The sequence below is a fragment of the Polypterus senegalus genome, chromosome 3 (genome assembly GCF_016835505.1).
Source record: "Polypterus senegalus isolate Bchr_013 chromosome 3, ASM1683550v1, whole genome shotgun sequence".
Lineage (NCBI taxonomy): Eukaryota > Metazoa > Chordata > Cladistia > Polypteriformes > Polypteridae > Polypterus > Polypterus senegalus.
The window spans coordinates 158,701,145-158,716,755 of NC_053156.1; the positions used below are offsets into that span (position 1 = coordinate 158,701,145).

Sequence of the window (15,611 nt, forward strand, 5' to 3'; positions counted from 1 at the left end):
TCTAGTCTCTCTTCTTGGAACATTTTAATTTCCTTTACTAACGTTATGTCCTATTAGTAATGTTATGCCTTAAATGCATGTATCATACCAGATGTGCATTAGGCAGTTAGTATTACCTTCCTTAATGTGAACTTCACATGCTATGTAACACACAATTCAATTAGCTGTCTTATTTGCTTCTGTACTCTGTATGGATGTGATAAATAATTAGCCCACTATGACACCTTCTTATTGTGCACTTTCAAATGTCTGATATCAGGTTTGTATTTCACTAAAACGTTTACTTTCTATGTGTAATACTTAATGCTTATTTACTTTAAATTTCATATATCTGCTCAAGTCTAAATTCTATCACATTACTATCTATTTTCACAAAAGTGTACATGGGAGTCAGCTAAAGGGCTCGAAAGATGGTAATTCCATGCTTTTCCAGAGGGTGGTAGTGTGAACTGCACTGCAGACCACCTAAGGGAAATCTTGCCTGGGCCTGTCAACATCACTTCTGGTTCCAGTCTCAGTGACATCACATCCTCCTATCCTATCCTATAAAACCTCCCTCTTTCTATCATTAAGACGGTTCTGTTTTGTACTTACAACTGTAAAGGCATATTGTTGGCTTTGCCTTTAATTCTCCAGAATCTTCAAGTATATGGTGTGGCTACCCTAAAACTTTTTCTGTGTTCTTCTGCTTTATTTACACTACCTATCTATATATATTGTGATGTTTCTGAACTCTTTTGGGACCCCCCACAATGGGATGACATGCCAAAGTGTGATTGCCGTGTCTATGGAAGACGGCTTGTCTGTCGCCGTGGTTCACAGAGCAGCATCATAGCACCACAGAAACAACTACGAGCTGGCTGAGATTGTGCTATAAGTGACTATCGCCGGTGGGTGATGAAAGGAACATTATAAATGCAGGGAACAGTATATCTTGGCCACTAACCTGGTCCCAACCCTGCCCGTTTGCTGTGTTTGTGTATAGAAGGGTGGTAGATCCCGCTACAATAAATAACCATGCTTTTCCTGTTTCAAGTTGAATAAAGCTGGTTTTGCTAAAGGACAGAGATTCAGTCTCATTTTTGGGGTGCAAGAAAAAGACCCACGCATCACAATATAAAATAGAATGTCTGTCTGACTTTATGTTCCCTTATATACCTTTATTCCTTTATTCCTATACCCTTTGACCAATCTGGGCCAGATTTAGTACCGTTGTTCTCAAATACATTGAAACCCAAAATTTTGACCTGGGGGTCCCAGTGGGTTTTCGTTTTCCTGTGTGCTAGTTTGCGTACCAGTGCCACCAGCTGGTTCAGAGCATGTGAAATATCTGAATAGACTGAAGCCAGACTAGCAGACAAAATGACCAGAGCTTAACATTAATTACATGTAATGCTGCTTGCTACTTCTATCTACTGTAATAGAAAAATGAGCATTGTGTGATTTTGCAGGGGAGTTTTGGGTAAGGCTAGACTGAGAGTGGAAGTGTAGTATTAACTCCTGCATTGTCAGATTTCCTTCATAATTTAAGCACTATGAACTGTTCACCTTGAACTAAGAGCATCAGTCAGACATGACAGCATTCATGGATACAACCAGGCAAGCATCTAAATGACAAAAAGTTTGTCTCAGAAGAAAACCAGCCTAGGTCATTTGGCCAGCCATCCCCACCATGTTGTTTTAAAACATCAGTAATGCTAACAATGACAGTCTGACACTTGGCCCGTCATTGGTGACAACACATTGACTCCAAAATCACCTCTAAACGTACCTGTAAATCCAAGTCGATATGTACACACTGGAGTTATATGGATATGCCTCTTAGTTCTATATGGGGTTCTTTCTATTGTGTTTAGACTAAAATTTGAAAGGGCTGACAAGCATTATACTGTAGTAAACAATTCAACTTGATAAATATACATTTCTTTACATTTACATTTGAATCCATGGTGACTTACAACATCTGAGAGATATAATTGTTTACATGCTTTTTATTTTTTTTCCAAATGGAGCACAGGCAGGTGAAGTGACTTGCTCATGGTCACACAGTGCAAGCAGCAGGATTTGAACCCAGAACCTCCGGGTTTGAAGTCCATAGTTAACCACTACACTACACTGTAATAAACATGGTAGTACTTCAAGATCTTCTAAGTTACAAAGTTGAACAACACAGGTATTAAATAGTGTGGTAATGACTGAAGTTTAAATTACTGTCATTGTCACCAACATACAAATTAAAGTTAATATTAAGTTTCCAAGGGTAGCACGCTGGCGCAGTGGGTAGCGCTGCTGCCTTGTAGTTAGGAGACCCGGGTTCACTTCTTGGGTCCTCCCTGCGTGGAGTTTGCATGTTATCCCAGTGTCTGCGTGATTTCCTCTGGCTAATCTAGTTTCCTCCCACAGTCCAAAGACATGCAGGAATAATTGTCCCTAGTGTGTGCTTGGTGTGTGTGTGCGTGTGCCCTGAGGTGGGCTGGCGCCCTGCCTGGGGTTTGTTTCCTGCATTGTGCCCTGTGTTGACTAGGATTGGCTCAGCAGACCCCCATGACCCTGTAGTTAGGGTATAGCAGGTTGGATAATAGATGGATTAAATTTCCAAATGACTTCTCAGACAGCGTATTGGCACAATAATTCACAAAGGTTATTACTGTTGGGATCAAACCCTGTGCAGTCTGTCTGTGTTCAGTATGCACATACTTCATGTTTGTGTTATGGGGGTTCTTTGGTTTTCCTTTTACATTTCGTAAACATGCCAGGTTGAATTAAATGGTGTCTCAAAATAGTCCCTATATGAGAAAGTTTGTATGTCAGTGTATATGTTTGTGTTGCAGAATGGCATCTCATCCAAGGCTAATTCCTGAGATGCTGAGATAAGCTCTGGCTCCTTGTACTGTAGAACCAGTCAAGTTAGGATAAAGAATATCTGGCTGAAATTAATTATATATGTTAATGGCAACAGATAATGAGGACAAAAAGAAAGTCTGAGTAACAGTATATTTTACACTGCAGCCAAAAATGACAGAGAATTTCTAAATGAAGCAAACCAAATGAAAGCAGTGTCTGAGAGAATAACTAAATTCCCAAGTATGTATATAACAATGATGTGGCTAGTGGTATTGAAAGCATTATAATGGAGGCATTACCTGCATCAAAGGAAGTCAGAGTATGTGTGGTGACATGCTATGATTGCGGTGAAAGGAGAGAGAGGACAGGTTAGGAGCATTGCCACACCCACCACACGACAAACCAACTCAGGAATGGTTGGCATGAATTTTTTTTTTTGTTTTTAATTAAAACTGAATTGAGAGATAACAATGTTCCTGGAAAAAAAAAATAAATTAAAAAGATGCACTTAAAATCAATGTACAACTCATAAGAAAGTTCAGATTTAAATATTGTTTTTAATTAATAATCCAACAATGGCCATACTGTGACCCGTTGGTTTCTGTGCTCAAGCCAATTCCCATTCATCTGCACAATGTTTCTAAAACTCTGATCCCTATAGTTTGAATATTAGTTTATTTTGAGGTACCTTATCAAAAGCTTTATGAAAATCAAGTATGATAATATCATATGCCCCATTAGTTTCAAATGCTTTGACATTTCCACATAAAATTTGTACAAATTAATAAAACATGATCTCCACGTTCCAAACCAAAGCTGACAGTTCACTAGTTTACCAGTACTGGACATTGCATGTGTTTCTCTAGCATTTCTTTAATAATTCTAAAATAATGTTAAATAGGAAGAATTCAGCACCCTGGGTTGAAATCCATTGCCTGGAATAATGTCTGTAAGTGAACTTTACATGTGCACACTGTGCCTGTGTGGATTTTCCTCCCATATCCACAAAGACTTGCAGATTAGATTAACTGGTGACAATACATTGGTCCATGAGTATAAGTGTGCAAATGGGCCCTGTGATTGACTAGTGTACTGTCATGAGATATTTCTGACCTTGCTATCAAGATATACGCTGATCCCACACAACCCTCACTGGATTAAATGGATTTGAAAATGATATGGGGTATTTGCAATACATTTTAAACTAACTGACAAAATGTAACTAGGATTAGACTATGTATATAGATTAAATGGATAATATTTGCCAACTTTTGTGTTTTACTGCTATTCCAGGCATACAATGATTTTCATTGCTGGAATAATTATATCTGGAAGTGTAAAGAAATATCTGTACTCAAGCCAATTCCCATTCATCTACACAACGTTTTCTAAAACTGTGAACTCTGATCCCACACACACTCATATACAGTAGATGTATATTCTCAAATGTGTGAGTCTGGTAAGTACCAAACAGGAACACAGAGTGCTTGAGAAAGAGGGCTGAACTTCTGCCTCAAACATTTCCCCTCCTTTCCCAGGTAAGAGGTAGTAAAGCCCAAAGAAATCTGGCATCACTTCTTCTCCTGAAAAAACTCCTCCCGTTTTAGTCCAAGGACTATAAATTACCTCACAAACGAAGACCAGTATCATTTGACCACAGCATGCTGACTGGGTGCAACTTTCCACTATTTTACCTTCATTCATTATTTTTCTTTTTTTTTTTAGCTTTGCTGATTACAGTAATCAGGGATTTTTAGCTGTGATTCCAGCACTTTTCTGCCTTATCTATTTGCATATCTATACACATACACACACAATATTTATATACACTGTATATACAGTATACATTGTACTTATGTACTAGTAAATATTACTCAATTCATGTTATATGTGATTTCACTCTTTTTAATAAAAGACTGAATAAAATATTGATAATATAAATATGATAAAAGTAGCACATTTCTCTCTATCTACATGTAAATCCAAATCATTTACTACTTTATTAATATTCCCTAAAGTTACTTACATGCTTCTGAAAAGTAAAAACTGAAAAAAATATAAATTTAGAGAATGTGTTGTTTCCTTTTCTGAATATTTTATATAAACCTTGCTGTTTTTAGCACACTTCACCACCTCCCTAAATTTTATCTAACTGCTAAAACAATGTAACATCAGCTTTTGCATTTTTAGTATTGTTATTCTCTAACTGACCTTTGACATCTCTGACAGCTTGTTTAACCATGTACTTAAATGTTCTTAAATGTCTATGAATCCCAAGGCTAGAGCTGGAGTTATTTGTCGTTTAGGCATTACACGTTTGTCTTTCTTTGCATAATTTCTCTCTTAACTCCTTACTTATCTGTGGAATTCTTTTAAATAAGATGCTGCTTTGATATTGATTTCTGTACCCATAGGCATGTCCTTCTTTATAAGGCTTTGTGGTAACTGCACAAAATTTCTATTTATACATCCCTAAACCTGCTTAATCCAAAGCAGTATAATGGAGGGCCACAGCCTTTTCCAGCAGCGCTGAGGGCAAAGTCAGACCTAACCCTGGCTGCCGTGACACACTCACCAGGGTCATCTTAACAGCATCATTGGCCCTGGGCAAAGTAGTGCGCTGGGGCCCCTGTTTATGTTAAGACGTTCCTGAGTCTCACTCGTACTGTGGGAATTAACCTAAAATATGTTTTGGATGTGGGAGGAAAACCAGAGAAAAAAAAATGACACAGACATATAGAGCATGTGGAATATTTGATCAAGCAGTGATAGACTGGGCTGCACTTCTCTCAAGCTGCTGCGCTTGAGGCAGCAGTATTAAACACTCATGCTCAAAATGTGTTTTTACTAAAGCTAATTAAACCTGTTGTCCTAATATCACAAAAATGAGTTTTATGGTAAATCAAATGTTGGTGAGGTGTATATTATGATCACCTCATAATTCTAAATAATGAGAACAATGATTGATGACCTCAGTTAACTACAGTGCTCCGCTATTTGTTGGGTTTTTACAGTTTTTATTTAGCTGATGAAAGTTACTGTAACATGTCCATCCAAACTTACTTTTTTTAATCTTTTTATAAAGTACTAAGTGGTTAATGCTGCTGCTTCAAAGGACCAGCGTCCCGAGTTCGAATGTTTGATTATTACCTGACTGCAGTCCGTAAGTTCTTTTTAAAATTGGATTTAGCGGGTTTAATGGAGCATTTATCTACCGTGCACACTGAAAGGTGATGCAATTGGATCAATGCATATCTAAAACATTAAACATTTGGAATATGGAAAGGTTGAAAGTAAAAAAAAAAAAAAAGGTTACAGTACAGAACATTATGAGAAACTTGAAAATAACAAGTTTTAGAGACAACGGAAATCATTTTACTTAAACTTACAGCAAATTATGTAATGGAACTCAGACCCGAACTGCAATCCCGCATGCTGACGTATTTCGTGATGTAACACAGAAGGTGCTTTGCCGTCCACTCAGATTTTTTTCTCGACCGAATGGACTCCGCCCCTTTCATAGAAAGACAGGAAGTGAAAGTCGTTGATGACAGAAGATCTGCGCTAAAACGAACTGCAGGTTTATCTTTGGAATCGTGCTTGACGCTGTCATTAAAATGTCAGCATTAAATCCAGCTCGAACAGTTTTGAACCCGGTAAGTGTATAAAATGTTTTCTATGCCATTTGAAGTCATTACACCTTTAACAAAAATGTGCTGACTTTACATGTTTCGGTGTGAAATGATTTTTAAAACGAGTTTACTATTTGACCAACTGTTTGTGTAGGAATAAGTGTGCAGTTTATATTATTTCCTTATTTGTAATAAAGCCAAAATTAGTAGTGTTGATAGAAAATAGTAGGTGAACATTATTTCATTTAAGGCTTACATTGTGATCTCGGAAAATCGTGAAAAAATTTGAGTGTCGTGTGTTCCGTAGTGCACGGGTAGAGATTCGTTTCATATAATAATCACAGATTGTCATTGGCGTAGATTAAGCAGACACTGTTAAAGTAACCAGTTTCAGTTTCACTTTCAAGCTGTCTGTTGTTTTTTTCCGTTTCAGGTGTGCAGTATAAATACTATAGCATAGTCTGACAAGTCTTTATAGTTTTCAAGCAAGTCCCGAATGAACGGTCATTTTGTATTGACTATCAGCCATCTGGAGCAGTTTTCTTTTCAAATTATCTGTTTATTCCATTGTAGAATGGTGTCTGGTGCAGGGTCGTTTCCTGCCTTGTTCCCTGTGCTGTGGATCCCCTCCGACCAGAATTCGATTAAACGAGTTTGAGAATGAGCTATTATGGGTAGAGGGTTTAAGAATTCAATCTGCAGACTAGGGTTTACATTCAATGTGTCATTGTCAAATAGACCCAAATGTTTGGTATAGTAAGAGAACAAAGTTCATTGAGGTTACAGCGATAACGGTTCATCTTTCTTCAAAACGTTTAAGTACATACGTTTGTATGTTTTATCCTTATGGACTTTTTTGATTAATAAACTGAAATTCCACCCTTCAATAGTTTAAGCACTTTTCCAAGAGGAAAATACTAAAATGTTTTATATTACTAACAAACTTTACATATCTTACATTTATTTATTTGGTTGACACATTTATTCAATGCGACTTACAACATTCCAGATACAATTTGTTACATTTCTTTTGCTTTTCCAATTGGAGCACAGGTGGGTGATGTCACTTGCTCAGGGTCACAGAGTGTCGGGATAAGGACCCACAACCTCAGGGTTTGAAGTCCAAAGCCTTAACCACTGTTCCATACTGCCTGCCTGCACAAATGCAGACCATATGATTAAACTTTTACCCCATCCATTTTTGAGTCCACTTTTTTATTGTAGACAGACATTTAAAATCTTCATTTTTTGGTTTAAAGCAGTCCTGCCATCATTTCCCTTTATGTGCAAAATCCACTTCATACCTTTTATAATTCTGCTTTATTTAGAACCATTTCTGTAGTTAACTACACAATGATCTCCTTTCGGTTAAGCCATAAAAGTTGGCCAGTTGAAGAACCTATTCATTCTGTGTTATTGGTTAAGATAACCCTTCCTTAAAAAGTGCTAAAAGCCATAGCTTTATTAAGCTGGTTTCACACTACAGGAGTCAGCATGACTTCTGATTAGAGAACAATCTTACTTCTTCAGAGGGTGTCATATTGTATGACTAGGAAGGAATCGCTAGGAGCAACTGATTAAAAGATGATTTCATGGCTTTTCATCACAGTTCCAACTTGTCTCATTTTAAGTCATAAAAGTATTTCAAGGTCCATATCACCTCATTATGACAGCCAGTCAATGTGGAGGAGCTCTGCACAGAAGTGAACATGAAACACAGTAAAGATGGCTATGCTGGCTCCAAACTGTGACAAGTCTTTCCTCTGTTTGCATAGTCCAAAACACTCACTTTCCTTGCAGCCTCTGTTGTTCTTCCCTGCCTGTGGGCATCATACTGTACTTCCTATTGAGCACTCATTTGCTGTTAACTCTTGCTGACACAGGGGCCCACATAAGTTTGATTTTTGTCATAACCAGTCGAAGAGATTTGTAGGGTCTGTTTAGATTTCTTACATTTTATAAGTGAAGGATGCAACTGGAAGTCAAATGAGAAGTCCACACAGTGTGATGACTGCTTTAGAAGCTGCATAGGGTGCATTCTGCGTTAAGTCTGCATGTTCTTTTTGTCTTCTTGTTTAGTGAGTGTGCCTTTATATAGTTGGGGTTCTTTATTGCTACGTCATTCCACAAAGTGAATAATTAATTTATGTTTAAATTTAACATGTTCTTAGAAATTATACCTTTGTTTATGCATCCATATACTTGGGGTTCATTTTAAATACCAATCTTACAGATAACAGTATCATTTAGAACATGTTTAAGTTTATTCTGTTAGGAAACTAAGCTTTCAAAGTGTTCATACTTGTAGTAAATATTGTGAACATTCTTCATATTCCTTTACTTGTACACAAGAAACATCTATCAGTTTAATTAAATTTATATTTTATATATTACCCTTCACTGTGTACAGGCTTGGAACACTTACACATAATTACAAGTATAATGCATTAACAGTATCACATCATACCACATTAATATACTGTACATTAGGACACAAATTGCCTTAAACGCACAATACATTGGAATAAATATCAGTGATGGTCATAAAGTAACTATGACAATATAAAGTCCTGTAAACATTATTATTGAGAAATGACCATTTGACACCTAAGGAGACACAGTACAGCATTTCAGAGAAAACAAACCATGTGATGTCTGTATTAGGTTGTAATAAACAAAGTCACAAGTAGTGACGAGCCCAGGCAAACTGCCTGCCCTCCCCTTCGGCTTTTCTAAAATATTGTACATGCATTCTGAAGGGTCTAATAATGCTGTCTTCACTTGTCATGTGACAAACTTGAAACAGAAGTTTCTTAGTAGGAAAGTTTATATGAAAACTTTTTGAAGTGGTATCCCCTAATGTGACAAACCTGAGAAAACGAAGGCTTCTCATCTCATTCAATAGTATAAGATAAAAACTGGTTAGCAGAAATGATCATATTTTTGCTTATATTGAATATGAAGAAATGTGCCCATTATGTTTAGTTTACTTATTAAGGTAGACATTTCTTTTTTGGGGATCAAGTAGCAAATCAATAGCTGATGTGTAATTCTTCCAAAACACCAACCAGCAATTTAGGTGAACATATTAAAAGTGGGCAAGTGTGGAGTCACAAGTGTTACAGTATCTCTAGAAATTCTCCTAACGCTTGAATACAGTTTCAAAAGCAGAATGAATTCAGTTAAATCCTAAGTTTTCCAGTATCGCTGGTGTCACTTTCCATGGGCAGACGTTGTGCTACAGCCGCATATAGAGAAAGGAAACCAATAATAAGTGTCAGTAACCATTCATAATGATTGCCAAGCTCTTATCTTTAAGTGAATTACTAAGGGTTGCAATATGCAGATTGAATATACAACTCATTGAAACAATTTTGGAACCATAATTTGTCACCAGCACGTGCTCATTTAATAATAATAATTCTTTGCATTCATTTTGCACTTTTCTCACTACTCAAAGTGCTCAGCAATTGCAGGTCAAGGGCCTTGCTCAAGGGCCCAATAGAGCAGAGTCCCTTTTTGGCATTTACGGGATTCAAACTGGCAACCTTCCGATTGCCAGTGCAAATCCCTAGCCTCAGAGCCACCACTCCGCCTATATTTGTAAGTATTTTTTTTTTCTCCTGGGATTTCTTCTAGTTTACCCATAGGCTTGTTTTAAGCAGTTTCATCATTTGCAGATTTTCAGAAGCAGCACACAAAATCAGAATATCATGAATTGTTCATTTGCCTTCACCTTTTTGCTTTAACTGAAAGTTCTACTAATGTTCAAATTGCCAAATATTGTCTCTTGCTGATGATTAATGATGCTGATACGTGTCACCAAACCCACCACATGACGATCCACTTGGATTGGGGCCAGAGTGCAGCGGGTGACACCTCCGCACCCACTGGAACAGTGTGAGTTTTTTTATGGTGGCTGGAGTGCCAATCCTGCCACCAACCCCTAAGTGTTCCCTGTAAATTAGAGTTGCAGGGCTGGATGAAGATTAAGGTCATACCTAGTATGAAGCAATTGAAGATTAAGGACCTTGCTCAAGGGCCCAGTGGAGTAGAATCACTTTTACGAGATTCAAACCGAAAACCTTCCAATTGCCAGTCCAGATCCCTATCCTCGGGGGTACCACTCCGCCCTACCATATGCTTGGAAGTATACTAAAGTCCTTATTTGTGAACTTTCTCAAATATGCACAAAAATAAACAGTTAAATTAAATATTATTCATCAAAGGTAATCCCTTTATGTCGAGGAAGGTTTGCTTTCAGGGGAATAAAATGTTTGTGGGTCTGTAGATGGCTAATGAGGAATTCTGAAATATGTTCACTGTACCACAATTTGGACATTTGTTTCCGGAATGTAGGAATAATTCCATGTTGCTAATTTCTGCCATGGCAGAAAGTTTTGTCTTGTTCTCATCATTCTTCTTCCTTTTGCTGTTAGACAGCTTCAGATTACTACAGACGTTGACATAAACTCTTCTCCATCTAGTTTGACTAAGGACAGTGGTCTCTCATGAGTTGGTGTTAGTGTTAATGACATCCTTGAATCATATATGTCTGCCTTCCAATGGAGTGCTTGCACTGCCCGAGTTGAGAAGAAAACTTGCTTTGGGAGTCTAGTATAAAGCATACATGTAAACATAATTGAATGGTCATTGATTTTATGATAATGCTGTTCTCTTGAGACAAGACACTGTTGTTGGTGCGCCTGCTTTCCTTGCAAATATGAAGGATCTTCACAAGCAAAATAAATTATACTACTCCAATATCTTGATGTGCTGTCCAGTGTTTGCCCATATTTCATCTCCTTCTAGGAGGGTGGGAATTACTACTGCTTGGTAAAACTTTAACTTAAAGCCTTATTTTTGATGTAGTGTCCTCAAAAATCTACTACTTCAACAGACTAAAGGCATTGCTTGTGCATTTGAGGTGATGTTGGATTTCTTCATGTGTGTTACTTTGCTATGACAGGTGGCTTCTTAGGTATGGAAAATGCTCAACATTTTCTAGTGTTGCATCCTGTCACCAGATTATCAGAGCTGGAGACTGTTAATTTGGAGCTTGCTGATGGAGGGTCTTCAACTTCTGAATGCTGAGTGCAAGTTCCATTTCTTGTGTGCTTTGGTAAAGATATTAGTAATTGCTATAAGGTATGCTTCTGAGTGAGCACACATCAGTATTGCCTGCATGCTGGAGTTCAGCAACTCAAGTCAAGTTTATATTAGCATTAGACTGTAGGATTTAAACAGGTTGCCACCTATCTGGCGGATTAGCTTCAGTCCAGTCACAATCTTGATTCTGATCAGATGGAGGATACTGTAATTGCCAGAAAAATCAAGAAGAGGAAACTGTTTGACTGCAGTCTTACTTTCAAATAGGACAGTGATATGTCAGTTTTTGAAAATCATTGCTTACATGTTATCACGGAGTAAGAAAGAATGTTGGCAAATTTCAGCTGGCACCCATACTTCAGAAGAATCTTTCATAGCAGAACTCTGTGGATAGAGTTAGAGGCTTCTGTTAGGTTAGAGAATGCCATTTAGAGAAGTTGGTGGTGTCCTTGACATTTGCTTTTTAAGCTAATGAGCAATGTAGATCATGCTAGTGGTTTCTTTGGAAGGCTTGAATCAAGACAGAGATTCTGGGAGGGGACGATGATAGTTTAGGAAGATTATTGATGTGATCTTTCTTTGCAGTGGACAACAGGGTGATTCCACTGTAGCTTCTACAGACTGATTTGTCTTCTTTATTGAAGATGATCATGATCAGAGCGTCCCTGAACTGTCTGGTTGCAGCATCAGGGTGTGAAAGTGGGATATGAGTTCTTCTCACCCATTCTTTAAGATTTCTGAAGGGATGTCATTAGCACCTGGAGTTTTGTTATCATTCATCTGTTTGCTGGCTGTCTATGTCTCAACAGGGTTGGAGGTAGGATGGCACTGAAGTGAAGATTTGTGGCCGAAGAGAAAGCCAACATTTCAGTATACAATGGACCAGTACTTTTTAAATTTGGTTTTGTGCCTTTGCATAAATCTGAAATGAAATCAGTCTTATTTTTGCATAATGCTTTTTATTTAAATTGAATCATAAAACTTCAAGTTGATGAAAAAAATATTTTTTGCTTAAGCCAGAATTTTCAAAAAGGACATATTAAAATGTTCTGAAAATAGATAAATGAATGAATAAATAAAAAGGTAACAAAATGTGAGTGGTCTTGTGAGGACCTAATCATAAATGTGAACAGACCATACTCATCTATATTGTTTAGTTAGCCCAACTTGTTTAAATAGTGTTACTTTATGTCCCAATTCAATTTGTCCCAGTATGATGCCTTCTGCTGTTCTCTTCCTTTGATTATTTGCTTTTACTTTTGTAAAAGCATAGTGGTTTCTTGTAGTATGTCACTACTACGTGTTCCTTATTGTAAACAAATCTAGTGCCATTCTCTAAAGGTGATGTCCACAGCCCACAATGCAAGGCAGTGCGACATATCACTCATTCCCTAACAAACAGCAGGAGCTGTTTGAAAGCACTACCCATATCCAGTGCAGGAGAGCAGCAGAAACAGCATCACATGTTTGGCAAAAAAATCTGGCATTTTTACTTATTTGGTTTGAATACCAAATGTGTTATTTTTTTGCTATTTTTGTTTAATTTTTTTCAGTGACCAAATATTCAGTACATTAATAGTTGGATGAATTTCTTGCTTGTCTCAAACTGAGTGTTGTGGGATATAGAATTGAAAACACTCTTGCCAATAACAGAGTTCAGGTTGAGAAGATCATTGAAGTGCTTTTTCCAATGAACATTAATGGCTTTTCTCTCTTAGTTCAATTTATCTCCATCCTTAAGTGTAAAGGGTACAGGTTTGTGGCTGCTCTACACAGCCTTGGTTGCTTTTCCATTGATATGCTTCTTATGTAGCTGTCATTTTGATGAACATGACCATGTGGATAAGTGTATGATTAGTTCAACAGTTGTTATTTCCTCACATAGTGTAGTGTATGTGATGCAGACCACTTTCTAATTTCTGGCACATACAAATATATATTCTGTCAAGTGCCAGTGCTTAAATTGTTGGTGTTGCCATGATGTCTTTTTCTTTTGGTAGAACAGTGTGTTGGTGATATTGAGTGCTCGGTTCACTTGGTTAAGAGGAGAGTATGATTTGAATGGCTTTTTCCATCTTGCTGATGTTTTCTTTCCAGTGATTCAAGTCATTTTTTTTCAAATTGTTTATTAACATCAGCAAGAAGAGTAAGTTTGTTTCATTTGGAAACACCTGAAAGTATTTTAGAAATGCATATTAATCTAACACACTCATTTCTGAAATATAAAAGGAAAGCCACATTACCCAGAGAAGACCTCACATGAACATTGGAAGAACTTGTAACATTAAACACACACAACAATTGGGGACTGAATTCAAAAGCAAAACGTGGGTATACGAGATGGCCATGCTAAATAGCTTACAAAGTGTATGGTGTTGCATTATAGAAAAATGCAATAAATATGAGTTTGATTTAATTTTTGAATCCAGAAAACCTTATTTATGAATAACAATAAGATTTCTATGACAAATGTGAATTGAGTTTAATGTCCAACTTTAGATTGTTATACATTATACTTGTTTTCTGTTAATGACTAATACTTGTTGATTGGCAGTACTTATTTATACATAGAAATGAGCCTTTCCACATACCCAACCCTCTTAAAAAATATTGATTAGGAATCAACAAATACATCATGGTGGTGAGTGCAAGAAATTATCATTGTTGACTCTGAATGTGGCAAATCTGGATAAACTGAGTACTGTTGGTAAACTGATACTAGTATGTTGAGTCATTGTGGGTTTTAAGACAAGATTAGGATTGCTAATGCCACCTTAACTACAAGGGGTAATCAAAATGTTCTGTGCCTGACCTGTGAAGAAAAGCTCCAATAAGTGTAAACAAGTTTTATTTTTCAAGTTACTCCCCAGTAACTGTAATACAGTTATTTGAATATTCCTGAAGCTGTTTTATTAAGGATATGAATGTAACACATTTAAAAGTTTGTAGTTAAACTGTTTAGGTACTAATACTTTTTTAAAAGTTTCTAAGCCCTGGCTTTACTCCTCTTTAGCCCCTAACCCCAATCACAGTGTGCTTTACTGAAAAATAAACAAGATTTCAACAGAGCTTTCTTGTTAAACTGCAGCGCAGGTATTTGCACAACTGAATCTTATCAAGCGTTACAACAAAGTGACCTCTGACAGACCCAGTTAAAATGAGTTTTGAAACTCTTTGTCACTGGTCATCCTTATTTTGCATGGTCTAGCGACACACCCAATAAATGTTCTCACACTGGTAGTTGCACCTTTTGTAACACAGACTTTGAAGCAACAGTAAGGTTACAGTGAAACAGTAAGCAAACAAAGTAGAGAGAAAGCAAGAAACTGAGATACTGGAGTGAATAATATAGGTGTACAAAAAATAAAGTGGCAGAACTTTCTTAGATTCAGGACATAATATTGTAAGAACAATAAGCGATGCATATCATTATTTTGTAGCAGCTGTTGATATCCATTAGCGCTTGCTGCTTTGACCATTAAGTAAGGTTGCTGATTAATCGCCACTAATTTGTGTGATTAATGTGTTAACAATTTCTGTGATTAATTAAATCTGGTTAATTTGACTGCACTTCACATATTGCTAATAAAGCAACGCTAAACAAGTTTATCAATAGTAACGGTGTAGATATGATTTAATTAATTGTGCATCCTTTCGATGCATGTAATTAATATCAGGGCTTGCAATTCACACACAAAGTTAATAATTCCCACAAATTCATATTTGTAATGTACAAGTTTCCCACACATTTATTTGGTAAACACTCTTTCTTACATGTTGCAAAGTCAACCATGCTGCTGTTGCTTCAGTAGTTGTTAGGACTGTCTAGTCGTAGTAGTGTTGCCAGCTCGCATGCCCAGTTATGAAATACATCGTACATTTCTTTGCCTCCAAAGTCATTTGCTTCAGGTTTTTCCTCAGAACACAAGATTCAGTGTTGCTTCATTTCTTGGTCATATTTAATTTACATAAAGAATGAATTCATTTGACATACAACTATTCCTTATGTGTTTCCTATCTTATATA

At 36.9% G+C, this 15,611-nt stretch overlaps 1 protein-coding gene across 2 annotated transcripts in view; it reads left to right on the forward strand.

Annotated features, from left to right (window-relative positions):
* The first annotated feature begins 6,366 nt into the window (after positions 1-6,366).
* lgals8a (galectin 8a) overlaps positions 6,367-15,611 on the forward strand; it is a 33,332-nt gene continuing 24,087 nt past the window's right edge. The window contains exon 1 of one of the 2 annotated variants that reach the window (XM_039748134.1): positions 6,367-6,500. In XM_039748134.1, coding sequence (XP_039604068.1) covers positions 6,462-6,500 — 39 coding nt within the window. In that variant the 5' untranslated portion in view covers positions 6,367-6,461. The remainder of the gene's footprint in view (positions 6,501-15,611) is intronic. The other variant, XM_039748132.1, reaches the window with a different exon arrangement.